The 15333-nt window shown below is 36.7% G+C and overlaps 1 protein-coding gene across 2 annotated transcripts in view; it reads right to left on the reverse strand.

The window, feature by feature from the left end:
• Positions 1–15333, reverse strand: part of csnk2b (casein kinase 2, beta polypeptide) — a 33994-nt gene extending 18661 nt beyond the window's left edge. Inside the window, exons 1-2 of one of the 2 annotated variants that reach the window (XM_028801180.2) lie at positions 15101–15333; positions 3327–3409 (exon numbers count right to left, since the gene is read on the reverse strand). In XM_028801180.2, the coding sequence (XP_028657013.2) occupies positions 3327–3409; positions 15101–15176 (159 nt within the window). In that variant the 5' untranslated portion in view covers positions 15177–15333. Of the gene's footprint in view, positions 1–3326; positions 3410–9111; positions 9326–15100 lie in introns of those variants that run through there. The other variant, XM_028801188.2, reaches the window with a different exon arrangement.

The following is a 15333-nucleotide window of genomic DNA, read 5'->3' on the forward strand; positions in this document are numbered from 1 at the left end:
AGTGTACTGGTATTTAATTCCACCCCACCCCTGCATCTAAAACTCTACCTTTGCAATTAATCTCTGCATAAAATACATGACTTTTTCAAACTAAAAATGACAAAGATTCAACTATCTACCAATTTTCTGGTGCGCATTGATAAACAAGATTTTTTTTTGGTTAGATATACAGAGGGGCAAAAAAGTATTTAGTCAGTCACCAATTGTGCATGTTCTCCCACTTAAAAAGATGAGAGAGGCCTGTAATTTTCATCATAGGTATACCTCAACTATGAGAGACAAAATGAGAAAAAGAAATCCAGAAAATCACATTGTCTGATTTTTGAAGAATTTATTTGCAAATTATGGTGAAAAAAAAGTATTTGGTCAATAACAAAAGTTAATCTCAATACTTTGTTATATACCCTTTGTTGGCAATGACAGAGGTCAAACGTTTTCTGTAAGTCTTCACAAGGTTTTCACACACTGTTGCTGGTATTTTGGCCCATTCCTCCATGCAGATCTCCTCTAGAGCAGTGATGTTTTGGGGCTGTCGCTGGGCAACACGGACTTTCAACTCCCTCCAAAGATTTTCTATGAGGTTGAGATCTGGAGACTGGCTAGGCCACTTCAGGACCTTGAAATGCTTCTTACGAAGCCACTCCTTCGTTACCCGGGCGGTGTGTTTGGGATCATTGTCATGCTGAAAGACCCAGCCACGTTTCATCTTCAATGTCCTTGCTAATGGAAGGAGGTTTTCACTCAAAATCTGACGATATATGGCCCCATTCATTCTTTCCTTTACACGGATCAGTCGTCCTGGTCCCTTTGCAGAAAAACAGCCCCAAAGCATGATGTTTCCACCCCCATGCTTTACAGTAGGTATGGTGTTCTTTGGATGCAACTCAGCATTCTTTCTACTCCAAACACGACGAGTTTTTAGCAAAAAGTTCTATTTTGGTTTCATCTGACCATATGACATTCTCCCAATCCTCTTCTGGATCATCCAAATGCTCTCTAGCAAACTTCAGACGGGCCTGCACATGTACTGGCTTAAGCAGGGGGACACGTCCGGCACTGCAGGATTTGAGTCCCTGGCGGCGTAGTGTGTTACTGATGGTAGCCTTTTTTACTTTGGTCCCAGCTCTCTGCAGGTCATTCACTAGGTCCCCCCCGTGTGGTTCTGGGATTTTTGCTCACCGTTCTTGTGATCATTTTGAACCCACGGGGTGAGATCTTGCGTGGAGCCCCAGATCAAGGGAGATTATCAGTGGTCTTGTATGTCTTCCATTTTCTAATAATTGCTCCCACAGTTGATTTCTTCACACCAAGCTGCTTACCTATTGCAGATTCAGTCTTCCCAGCCTGGTGCAGGTCTACAATTTTGTTTCTGGTGTCCGTTGACAGCTCTTTGGTCTTGGCCATAGTGGAGTTTGGAGTGTGACTGTTTGACGTTGTGGACAGGAGTCTTTTATATTGATAACGAGTTCAAACAGGTGTCATTAATACAGGTAACGAGGGGAGGACAGAGGAGCCTCTTACAGAAGAAGTTACAGGTCTGTGAGAGCCAGAAATCTTGCTTGTTTGTAGGTGACCAAATACTTATTTTCCACCATAATTTGCAAATAAATTCTTTAAAATCAGACAATGTGAATTTTCTGGATTTTTTTTTCTCATTTTGTCTCTCATAGTTGAGGTATACCTATGATGAAAATTACAGGCCTCTCTGATCTTTTTAAGTGGGGGAACTTGCACAATCGGTGGCTGACTAAATACTTTTTTGCCCCACTGTACGAGGTAAATAAAACTGGAAAATGCTTGATAAATTTAGTAGAAGAAAATGTTGCTACATATTATTGATTAATAAAACTCACTCACTACTTAATTACTCTATTAACTTGGCTTGCTCACTCTCGATTAATGAAATAGTAGCAGCGTCAGATATTACAACAATGTAGGTAAAATAATTCAGGAACACAGCAAGTCATATCTGTAAAATTTGGGTTAAGTACTGGCTGAAAGAGGTGGGTCAACCTAATTAAAAAGCAAAGAGGATGCTGACCCCTTCTCTTGGACTACCAAGAGGATGATTAAAGAATTTATTACAAGTACAGTTAGTTATTAAAAGACAATTGCTGATGTTCATTAAGTTATTACAATGGCTGGCTAAAACAGAACGTAATACTGAGCAAAGGTCTTGGATATTCCAAGAAATTTGTGCCTTCCTAAAACTTACTGATATCTTGTGAGATGGCTAGAGTATAATACAGGTTTGGCTCTCAAACATCTCCTTGAAGCAACTTGTCCGTTGCATGTATTTGTTAGCAAAACATTAACATTTCAACACAATAAATGCCTCAAAACACATTACAAAACAATGAATACTTGGACCACAAGTGTGCAGACTGAACACAAACAGTATTAGATTGACAACCTCAGAGCCGCAACAGAAATAAAGATGTATAAAATAACAAAACACAGACAAAACAACAGAAACAGCTAAAGTCAGAAGAGCAGCAGTAAGAAGCTGGAAAAGTCTAACCACAGGGCCATTCAAAGAAATATATTATATATATTGTTCAAAAACACTTTCATGTTACTTTTTATTAAGGCAATGCTTTCATTGCATTTATTCTAATGTCACATAGAGTTTTAAACATTAAAAATAATCTACTTGGGTGGCCTTCACCTTTTACACAGCAATGTTAATCATTTCACAATTAATTGTTAAACATTTTTCAAAGTATTTTAATTACATAAAAAGTGACACTTAGTGGATACACACCTTCACACAGATGCAGTTTGCAAGTATAGGTATGCACTAATTAACAATAATGAATAAAATAAAATTTAACAGAAATGAGAATTGTCCAATAGATTGATCATTTGTGTTCTTTATAGAAGCTGCAGTTATGACAAATAATTATTCATTTTTCTCCTTTAACTCTAAAAATCACATTGGCTTCTTATTTAAAAACAACAAAATAATGTCTGCTAAAATATGGCTCATTCATCCAAGTCTCACCCAGACACTGAATTGTTTAGTATTAGCAGCATTTTTTAATAACTTTGTTAAAAAAAAAAAAAAACCCACAAAGTATGCATGTGCTGTGTATTTAATACTCCCAGAATGTCAAGTCACCACACAACCATTTAAAAAGTATAATCTGCAACTCTTGATTAGAACTTATAAATCAAAAGATTGTTTAGAAACAAAATTTTAGCATAATAGTTAAGTATGTAAAAAGAAAAGAGTAAAAAAAAAAAAAAAAAAAAAAAATCCCATTCATACAAGACATCTCCTTACTTAAATTCTTATGACATTGGAACAAATCATGTAAACTCACTTCACAGAAAAATTCATTTCCTCGTAGTCCACAAAACCAAGAGATCCACGACACCTCCTCTGAGCTGCTCATTTTACTATCCTCTGCAAAAACAAAGACAAAACTTTTACGATTTCATTTTAAATGCTGTCAATCAAAAATGTGTGCATATTTTACATTCACTAAATTTGCAGATATTTTTTGTTAAACAGATTTCACAATATTCTTACTAGAAATTTCATGATGCAGTTTTTGTACACACTCAATAGATGTGGATTCCCCCCCCCCAGACAGATGCACTGCGCACACCTAGCTGTACAACTTGAGCAGTGTCAGCATATGGACATAAAATGAGTAATGGTCCTGTATTTGCTCATTTAAGCACATCAGCAATTTATGAAATAAATTGTACCTTTCGTATCTAAAACTGTCTCCACAGCACACTAAAGTACTTCTGCAACTGCACAGGTGATGGATTCAAACTAAAAGCTGCTTTTATGCACACCTAAAAAAGTGGCCACTGAGAATCTAATCTACTTCTTGCAAGTGTGACATGGTTAAAAAAAAAAAGTTTAAAATAGCACTGGAACACCCAAAACTTGTTTTTCTTTTGAGTGTTGTTACCATATCAATGGAAAGGTGTGATCCAAACCAGACATAGCAGTTATTAAGAAGAAAGCAACACCAAACTACACACCTCTCATTGCTAAGTCAGACTATACTTTATCAATACTGTATAGGTACTCTGCTGCCAAGTACAAAGCTTTTTTAACACTAAAGTCATGGCAGATACACTTCATAGCTAAGAACAAATCATGTATTTCAAAAAAGAAGCACTAAACTACATTTTTCAGACATCAAGAATGAACTTGAACCAAGTCTCCCCAGTATAGCGGTGGTGATGGAAGCACATGATTTTTAATTCCCATGGTTATGAAGAGTTAACGTGTTTTCCTCGTCTTTATGGGTTTTCTCTTGGTACTACTGTATGGACAACCAGCCATTTTTTTTATATTATTTAGAAGCAGGTAACATTCCACACAGTCAAGTCAAACTTAACAAGGCAAAGAAAAATTCAGCCCCTGCCAGAGAGGGGGAAAGAAGAGAACCAATAACAAAATTCTACTCTATTAAAAAGGAACAAGAAAGGAAGGGTAACCTTTTTCCCCAAAAAAAGAAGGTTATTCTAAAATGTTATTGATTAGATCCTGTAAAATTTTAAAAGTTTTGAACAGATCCTTTAAGTGAGAATTTGATTTTTTCCAATTTCATGTAGTACAGAACATCAGTTACCTAAGACTCAAGTATGTGGGGGGAGAATTGTTCCAGAAGAGCAAGAAACACAGCTGTGAATGGGTTCAGAGCGATTGTGTCCAATACACATGGAAAGATTTTTGTCCAAAATTATGTTAATTTGCACATGTGGCCTAGTGAGGCTAGAGCTGGACTGAAACATTTGCGGGTTGAATTTTGCTCTGGAAACACTTTGGACAATTTTAATAGAGGTAAATGCACTCAATAAAAGATTTTAAGCTATAATGATTGAATGCTAGAGTGAATGAAGAGCTAGAGTGTATTCTATGCAAGGTTGCCTTCCTCTCCTTTTCTGAAATATTAAGCGAAAGATCCTTTCCACAATGAGCTTTAGGGTCTTTGACATGAAGGAACGTCAAAGAAGATTCCAGGCACTCTAAGTTGGCTTGGTATCAGTCAGTCCCAATTGTTAGTGAAGCTTATGTATGACACTTGGAGCATCAATAAGGCTGATGTTGCTGTTATGTCATAGAATGTTATAACACTGTTTATGAAAGTAAAATATTTGAAAAGTAAATATATGGATGAACTACAAATTTCTGGTACAGAGCTAAATTGTTTTCTGCAACAAACAATTTTATAAGAACAATATATTTTTTCCTTCAAATAACATTTGGGGAAAAAAAAAATTGTAGCACATATACTGTCCTGTGTACTGGGTTTGACCAAAGAAATCCAGTAGACACAGAATTAATGTTGTACTGAACAACAGCAACACCTATCATTTTGGGAACTGGCAAACAAAGTTGCTGATTTTCATTTTAGTCTTCAAAATAAGCCAAGCAGCAAACAAAAAAAGATTAAAAAAAAATAAAAAAAGTTGATAAACCGTGTCATGACACACTAATGCACTACAGTGGAATCAAAAGTTATGCTGCCGATTGAATGGTATGTACTGAAAATCCAATATAAAATAAAACACTACTGTCTGTGTGTGTCCTGTCCTTCTGGGCAATCAGATTTGTTAGTTTAGCTGTGGTGGTTCAGTGGTAAGGATGATGACACTATTACTTAGAGGTATGAAGTTTCAAAAATGAGTTAAAATGGAGCATCTGAACAACAGCAAAACAAGTAGGTTACCAAGTGACACTGGGTCACCAACAGGATGCAACACGAATCGCCTTCAAAGATGGGATGTATTCAGAAGAATCTAAATGCTGTTTTCACAGTTGGTAATGGGAGACCATCTACCATTGGTGGTAGTCAAAAAGTACACAAGAGGCAAACAATGCACCTCAAAATAACACCTGAAAAGCAGTCTTTAGGGGAACGGTATAGAGAGAGGAAGCACTGGGCAAGAGAGGTTGAGACATGAAAAGATACTGAAGAAAGGCATAAGAGAAACATGGAGAGTATAAAAAGAGCCTCAGTTATCATTCATCAATTTTTTTTTTATTTTACTACATGTCTTCAAGAGATAAACACAACTAGTAAAGAATAAATATGGTCCTCATCCTTCCGTGAAAAAAAAGCTCTTTCATTGCTGCAGATTTTTTTATTATACACCTCATGTGAAGCATTTGGAATGGTTTTGTGTCAAGCAACTCAAAGACAAGACTATGCAGCAAGTCACAGAACATATAAAATGAAACAGTGAAGCCACCTAAGTGGAACAAATGTAAAATGAAACTGTTAAAAACAAAAAATAAACTGAAGTGAAAGTTTTACACATTATACTAAATTAGAAGGTTGCAACATTGAGAAATTCTACAGTCATTCACTCTGCTAACATAATACAGGACATTAATGCCATATTCTACTTCTCCTTAATGTTATGAAAAGTCATTTATCCATTTGGCCAAGAATTAAAAAAAAAAAATAAAAATATAAAAATAATGAACAGGTTAATCCTAGGTGCCATAGGAACAAGGCAAAAAAACACAAGGGATGGCTGCCCATCATACAAATATGTGGACTAGGCCAATTTGGACTAACCTAAATGTATGCTTTGACAAAGTGAGTAAAAATCCAAAGGATTACAAAAAGAACATGCAAAGTTTGGAGGGGGAAAAAAACCCAATTCAACAGGCAAAATAGGATACAAGCACTAGCACTTTTGCCCTCCAAAAAAAAAAAGTGTAGTTATACTGAAAAAGCACCAAACTGTCATCTCCTGTTGACAAATGGAAAGTTCATTGAAAGTATTTATTAAGCAATAACAATGATTTATTTAGAATCAGGATCTAAGTCTAAAAGAGTAATACTGTACACAAATTACTCAGAGTAATGCATTTTGAAACATTAGATTTATGTTACATACTCAATGGTATAATACAGTGGCAGTTCGATGTCACTATGACAAACTCTGTTGCCAAGCACAAAACAAAATGCAACTAAAAAGAGAAACTAACATAAAAAGGGCAATAAAGGCAAATAGGCATGAGTATATACTGTAGTGTGCCATTAAATGCAAGCCAAAAGACAGTAAAAATAAAATACACTGCAGATGCAGCATTAAGTGACATAATTAGCATAATTTAAAGTCACTATAGCTGAGCACCACAGAAATAGAATATAATAGAAATAATAAAAAAAAAGATTAAGAAAGAGTTTACAATTCTTCTGTCCTTTCACACCCTTCACCCCTGGCTCTAAGTCCTGACCATATGGCTATGGAGGCCTTTACCTGAATGTAGCCACTGAAAAAGAATAAGACTTGTTTGTAATGTGCCTGCAATTATCCATTTTGCCCAGATAGGTATAAATGTTGGTTGTGTTGATGATCCTTTAAGCACACCATATGACTCTTTGCTGGGCTTTACACTCTTGGATATTGCAGCTACCAAACTAGGCAGTAATGCGCCCTTGTAAGCACAGACCCTACAGGAGCACAGCAGAATACTTTCAGTATGGCAATGGAGATTTGTTTATTTCTTCAGGTATTTGAGGTGACACAGGCACTGCCCTGCTACACTTACACTTGAGTGGAGTTATGATTAGCCCATGTCAGCTCCTGAGAAACATGCACACCAAAACACCTATAGATGCTGACTCTCTACACTGGAGACCCCTGGATCCTAAGTAGGGTGTAGTTCCTCTGCTACTCCGCGTGAAGTCCACAGTTAACTTGTTGGTTTGGACAGCACCTCTACCTTGTCCACAAAGGCAGGTTCATCTTAATTGGAGATCAAACCTATCACCACCGTGTCATCTGCAATCTTCATGATGGTATTGGAACTGTGCATTGATGCACAATTGTGAGTGTACAGGAAATACAGCAGAGGAATCACGGCACAACCTTGTGGAGCACCTATGTTAAGGATGAGGTTGTTGGAGCCAGATAGATAGATAGATAGATAGATAGATAGATAGATAGATAGATAGATAGATACTTTATTAATCCCAATGGGAAATCTCACCCTCTGTGGTCTGCCAGTCACAAAATTTAAGACGCAGCCACAAAGCCAAGGGGATCAGTTGCAGAAACCCTTAGCTTGGTGGCCTGCAAAAAACAAATATACTGCATGTCACTTAAAATCCAAAAGCATTTAAATAAAATGTCTATACTGTAGTGAAAAGTGAGTGTCCATGACAAGCCTTATACCATACCCTTAAACTGCCAATAAACACTTTCATGTCAAGCAAGTCAAAGTAAATTTTCAATTTTACGCTAAAAAAAGTGTTTTGTTCAACTGTCAAGATGGAATAGAATGCCGTGAAAACTGCAATTTGTGAGTGTTTGTGTTTTGTTTAGGGACAACAATGTACTACATAGGTGAACTGGAGAGAAAAAAAAACGGTTTGGGGGATCAATGCTGTCATTTCTCAAGTAAACACACTCCTCGCCTTCCCGGCTCTCATTATCTGCACATACATGCAGGTGAATCCAAACGAGATACAACAAAGTAAAAGCCCTCGTATTGATCTACACAAGGACCTGTTATTTCATAAAACACGTGATGGAGAACGTCAAAAAAATCTTATCTATATTCTTGCCTCGCTTCGAACTACAGTACCCCTTAAATAGCATTTACTAATCAATGATAATATAGAAAAAAAAATCTACATCCAATCAATGTCTATCAGTACGCTACATAAAATATCAATAAAAAGAAGGAATGTGCTTCAGCGGCGAGTTCTTTTCTTAAATAACATGTAGGAGACAGCTTTATCAGGACTGAAAACCGAAAACGCTAACGAAATACGGCTTAATGATCACTCTCTTGTGCCTTCATTTAGAACAGATTAATACACGCAATGAGTTAACAAACACGATCATACATTTTAAATTGGCTACATCTACAAAAATAAAAACTACTGCTAACGGTACACAAGAATAGCACAATTAGACTCGTTGGCTCCCCATGTTGTTTGGCTGTATACCTAAAAATGCTTGTCCACTTCAAAACACATCTACAATGGGGCTCCAACATGGCTGAGCAAGAGAGGCCTAATTGCTTTCTCTCTGGCTTAACCCCTCACCCTCAGAGAACCCCAAATGAGCAAACACGGATTTAAAAAAAGTAAACAGAGTCACCAATTTTACACTTACGGTTGGGTTGTAATCGGTTTATACTGCCCTGTCGTTCGTATATATATATAAAACTTACAAAACAACGGTAAAAAACATCTACTGCCTTTACGGCACAAACTGTCTCACTTGCCGCAAGACGTCAACGCGTAAGCACGTTCGGACGCAGAACCGTGGAGGATTCTGGGAGGATCGGTGTGTAGCACGTCCTCGGAAGATTCCGACTGTATAAGTCAGTTCACAGCTGTAATCAAAACCGCTCAGTTCAGATGTACAGGCACATTACCGCTCACAGTCTTAAGTAGCCGATTTGGAGTCGCCAATTAACGAGACATGCACATATCCTGCGACCGTATCCGGATTTGTACTGACAGTTGTTTCCTATGCCTTCCAACCGATTATGCCCAGGTAGGCTTTAATAAGCGCAACAAGAACTGGACTTCACGGGTTTTTTAATGACCTAACGGACGCAATAACGTAGGATTCTCAAATCTAATTTACGATTGCGGGAGATGGAGCTATACGATAGGGCACGCAAACAACCACACACATTTCCAGTATTAAATTTACCTAGTGAGGAAAACTCACAGACACATGAATAACGTGCAGATCTCACCTCTCCGCAAAGACAGCACTCGAGCGTTGAATTTCAAAACAAGGAGGCTGGATACAGGTAACAGCATGAAACAGTGGCACCAACCTACCACGGGAGACAATGTACAGAACAATTTCGAAAGATATACCAGTATATCAGCGACTGAACTGTAAATGTACCTTCTCGTTGTTATATATGTACTGCGACCGTCCTAAATTATATAAACCTGGGAGAAACGTATTTGCGCACCTGTCAGATGGTGTACCATTTGCACTAGTGATCACTTCATTACAGCGTTCAGACTATAGCCATAAACTCACCGCGATCGCCTCCACAACGTTGGTGGCACACAGACTTACTTTGCTTAAATATTTGATGTCTAATGCATTTTCAAAAGTTCGCTTCCCGTGTCCTCCCTGCGTGGAGTTTGCATGTTCTCCCCGTGTCTGTATGGGTTTCCTCCCAAAGACATGATATGTAAGTTAGGTGCATTGGCGATTCTAAATTGTGCCTAGTGTAGGTGTGTGCGCCCTGCGGTGGGCTGGCTCCGCCCGGGGTTTGTTTCCTGCCTTGCGCCCTGTGTTGGTTGGGATTGGCTCCAGCAGACCCCCTGTAGTTAGAATATGGATGGATTCGTTAGCTTTTCTTTGCGTGAGACAGTGCAGAGACTTTTCAGAATATGTTAAGAACTGATGTATTTACACTAAAATACGATTGCCTGCATTCCTGGCGTTTTAGTTAATATGAAGAAGTATAATGTATGGGATCAAATAGTCCTCTGTGGTAGATTTGGTAGGAGTCAAGCGTTTACTGTGATTACTGTATCAAAACTCTTTGTTGTGTCATTTGAGTGTATTTATATTTTGAATGTTTATTTCATAAAACTGTTTTTAATTATTTTATTAAAATAAGAAATTAGTATGAAATTGTGCATACAGCACTTCCATGCAAGTTTCACAACAATTATCTATCTATCTATATCACAGGAAATAACTCAATGGAAAATTTTACAGTACAATACATCCAAATGTATATTGTATTATAATAATATACAATCCAGTACATTGTTATTTAATATTTATTATGTACACAACTAAATGTTGAGTAAAATTAACAGGAAAAAGTCTGAATAACTGAATAAGTCCCCCAAAATCCGGGGTGTTCATAGGAATTGTAATGATTTACTTCATGAGGTAGAAGAACATGATAGACAAGAATAGTTGTGTTGAATATTTGAAATATTAAAATGTGTGCTTCAATTTAACATGTTTGAAGTAAAAAAAAAAAACTCAATTGTAATAGAAGTAAAAAAAACTCAATTGTAATAGAAATATGTCATTTTCCACCCTCCAATAGAGGTCCATAGAGGGCTAGATCCCTAGTAAAGGATCAGCAATCAAAAGTAAAATCTTACTTGTAATCACTGACCTTGAAATAGTCTCAAACAATACCCTACATGCTTATGTTTGAAATTTGTGATTTGTAACCTTCTGGTAGTGGATCTGAGAGGGCTAGGAAAACAAGTAGAGAATCAAATATCAAAAATATTATTAAATTCATTATCTACAACCTCGAAATAGCATAAAATGACACTCCACATGCCTATATTACCGATCCCCATGTTTCTGAAATTTTGTGAAAAGGAGTAACATTGATCCTTCATATCCCATTATTTGGCAGGTACTATATATCATATATACATATACATACACATAGGTTTTAGAACACCTCAGTTTTTTATTTTTTATGGAAATGCATACAGTTTAATGTCTTAATGTTTCATGAAGTCACGGCATAGAACAAATAAAAAATGGTAAATAAAAAAGTCAAGGAATCATTAAGTGTACAACATTTTATTCAAATTTTTGATTTATCAAAGTAGCCACCTTCTGCTGATGTAACAGGCAAACTATGGTAACTCTTGAATGCCAGTCACTCTGTGCAAGTTACCCACTTTGCCTCCAGCAAAAGAACCCCAGACCATCACATCTCCTCCTCTATGTTTGACAGATGGTATCACACACTGAGGAACCATCCTTTCACCAACTCAACAGTATACAAACACCCTGCATGATAAACTGAAGATTTCAAATTTTGATTCAACAGTCCATAAGACTTTCTTCCAGTTTGCAGTAGTCCATAGCCGGTATTTCAAGGCCCTATTTTGTCCCTTAAGTAATGGCTGTTTTACTGCCACTCCCCTTGTCAAACCTGCAGCACAATGTCTCCTCCTAACAGCAGAAACTGAGACTTGCTTTTTTCGTCCACTGTTCAGCTGTGCTTGAAGCTGTTGTGCTGGGAGGCGCCTATCACACAAGCTGGTAGTCCTCAGAAACTTTGTCTTCTGATTGGGTTAAGACTTTGGGTCTGCCACATCTCTAACTATCAGAGTTTCTTCCAGTTTCCAATTACCATTGGATTATGTAAAATATCATACTCACTGACATTTTGGTTTATTTTGCAATTGCTCTAAATGAAAGGCCTACACTTCTAAGGGTAATAATTCTATGTCTCATTTTACTGTATTTGTTAATTGCCATTTTCTTGCTATTATCACTGGAATTTACAACTTTCTACTGTGTAGTACTGGCCAAGTAGTACCTCAGAGGGTGTAGTAGCACAGTCTGTTCCAATTCTGCCTTAAGACAGACAGAGGGTTTTTAAGTAATCAACAGAGGTTGGAACACCTGTGCAAATTGTTTGCTTCAACTTGCAAGGCTTAATTTACTTTAACTGCTGCAGAACAACCTATTGGTGATTTCCCGAAAAAGGCCCATTTTTAATATTCTGAAGTTTCCTTTTTTCAGTTTTTGCTAACCTAAACTTTAAATTTAAACTTCTGGCAGTTTACTTTTCACTGTTTTAGGTCATTCATTGAATTTCAACGGATTATATTTGAAAAATAAATTGGAAAAACAGAGGTGTTCCAAAACTTTTCACCAGTAATGTACATACATATACAGGTATATATATATATATATATATATATATATATATATATATATATACATAATGGTGCTTCTCAACTGACGCCACCCTTAAAAGCTTATCCCAGTTTATCCTCCTTAGACTTTGCCGCATCTGCTCAATATTTGCCCTACCAAAATTAAACTTAATGGTTTTAGTCTTTGCATCCATACTCTTCCAAAACACTGAGAATTATATTATGGTCACTTGACCCTAATTTTTTAATCACCTCTACACGCTAAATTCTATTTTGATTATTACAAAATGCTAAATCTAGACATGCTTCGCCCCACGTTGGTGCTTTAACATACTGTATAACAAAATAGCCACTGATTACTTCTAAAAACTCCTGCTCTTGTGCTCCACTATTTCCAAGGTTATCCCAGGTAGTATTCAGGCAGTTAAAGTCCCTCAAGATGATAACATCCCCCTATAAATATGCCTTTTTAATATAACTAAAGAGATGTGCACTAAAATTACTGTCAATGTAACTTAAATAAGCTTTACAAGCTAAGCTTAGTTTTGCAGGATACAGGTGTTAGTATTTTCAACTTTTCTGGTTTGGATTTAATAAACTATCTTTTGTGACCTGAATTTACTTTGAATCTGTTTTTGAATAAAAAATATAAAACTTTGCAAGTACTGCAGAAATATGTGTTATATTGATTTGTTCATACAGGCACCTTCTTGCATGTTTTGTCAAAACAGTGCATTTTCTATATTTTATTTTAATGAAATTTGCTTTTAAAACATTCTCCGATAGTGCCAAGAATACTGATTTAAAGTATGCAAAACTGGAAAATATTGTAATGTATATTAATTGTAGTTGGAAGTGTCATGCCTAAAACACAGCTGACACAGATACAGTATTACTGCCTATAGCAAAGTTTTGGCACTTTCATTAACCCAACTACATGCTCCGAGAAATTAACAGAGACATGCACACTTGTGTAAAAACAAATGACAGAATTCACAGCCTGATACAGCTCAGACATATGAACCATGGGATTAAAACAAAGCAGACATTGGTGCCTGTGCTCAAAATAACATTCTCAAACCTACTTAATATAAATCTGAAATAGCACACTACTACTTAAAAAGTGTAGACAGTGTAAAAAATGAAGAAACACTTAAGAAAATGAAGAAAAATTAAACAAAACTGTGGGCACACTATAAAATGTAATCTCACAAATAACAGCTTCTTTTATATAAATAAAATGGAGAACAGTGCTCATGAAATAAAAAATTTAGAAAATATGTACGTGAATTATAATTATAATAGCAGATACAGTGGTCCAAACACAAGAACGAATTCAAAAATAAAAAAAAATTAAAAAAACACAAAAAGTGCAGAACTGAAATTAAACCTGTAACTAGTACTTTCAAAAGAAGAAAATACATACATACATACATAAATAAAGCAAGTTTGGAAAGCAAATCAAATACAGTAAACTGCTTAAATCAAATAAATGCAGATATTGATATCAATATATAAACAGAAAAGGGGATAGAATATTGGAATAATAACGGTTAAGGCTCTTAATATCGTAGAAGTAAGCTTCTAATATGAATTAGGTGCAGTGAAACAAAGTAAATTTTTAGAACAGCATTTGTCATTCAGGCAGCTTGGGTTACATGGCAAGGACCCAATCCTGGATGGGGTGCCAGTCTACTGAGGGCCATATATTTTAACAAGGCCAGTTTAAGTCATTAATTAATCTTGTATTAGAGAGTTTGGAAGGGTATATTCTGGAGAAAATGCAGAACTGACACACAGAACAGCAAGTACGTCCAGGCACTGGGGGCTGCGTAGGTAACTGCTGCACCACTATGGCATCGCACATCTTATGTTGTTAACATGTCATTTTTAAGATAATAAAAAATGTCACATTTAAGCTTCCTCTCTATTCATTTATAGCTCGTCCTATTTCATAGTTCTTATGCAGTCTATCTGAAATAAATCCATATCCTAACAAGATACAATTTATACGGAAATTCTGTGAAGAATTGTGTCCCGAACACCAGTAAACCAAAATCAAACGACCTACAAAGCTGCAAAACTAATCTTACACAGATACGCGAAACTGTGATTTTATCTCACTATTGTGCAGATGTCCAATATGCTCATGTTTGCATACACTATGTACTCGCCGATTAGGATCGAAAGTTTTCTTTGCAGACACAGAGGAGCGCGTAGTGAGTATAAGACAAGCAAAGAGACGCGGAGAGTGGCGGAGTTCGCTCATGTTAGTCTGGTTAGAAATAACACACGAGACAAGGGGGGGGGGGGGTCGGGGGGTAAGAGGGACACGTGGTGCAGATTCGGCAGCGGATAATAAAAAGGGGAAAGGTCAGGGTGAGGGTGTGTTAGTAAACAATGCAACTTTTTAATATTATATTGCACTTGACTACAATCAATCTTCCCATTCGGAAAGGCTTTTGTTCTACCTTCTTTTGCCAGCGCGGGTCTCCGATTAAATTCAATACTCTCCATTAAGACTGTCAGGGTAGTCTTATAAAACATCTTTGAAATTTAAAGGAACGGGGTTTCCAACAACCGAAAAAGGAGCATTCTCTGGGTGTTACAAACGGCGACAGCGAGGTCGGTTTCTCTTTTTAAATCATCCTTAACCTGTCGCCCTCAAAGAAGCGACGGATACGACTGTGCCTCTTTTATTTTC

Source organism: Erpetoichthys calabaricus, chromosome 1 (assembly GCF_900747795.2).
Source record: "Erpetoichthys calabaricus chromosome 1, fErpCal1.3, whole genome shotgun sequence".
NCBI classification, from domain to species: Eukaryota; Metazoa; Chordata; class Cladistia; order Polypteriformes; family Polypteridae; genus Erpetoichthys; species Erpetoichthys calabaricus.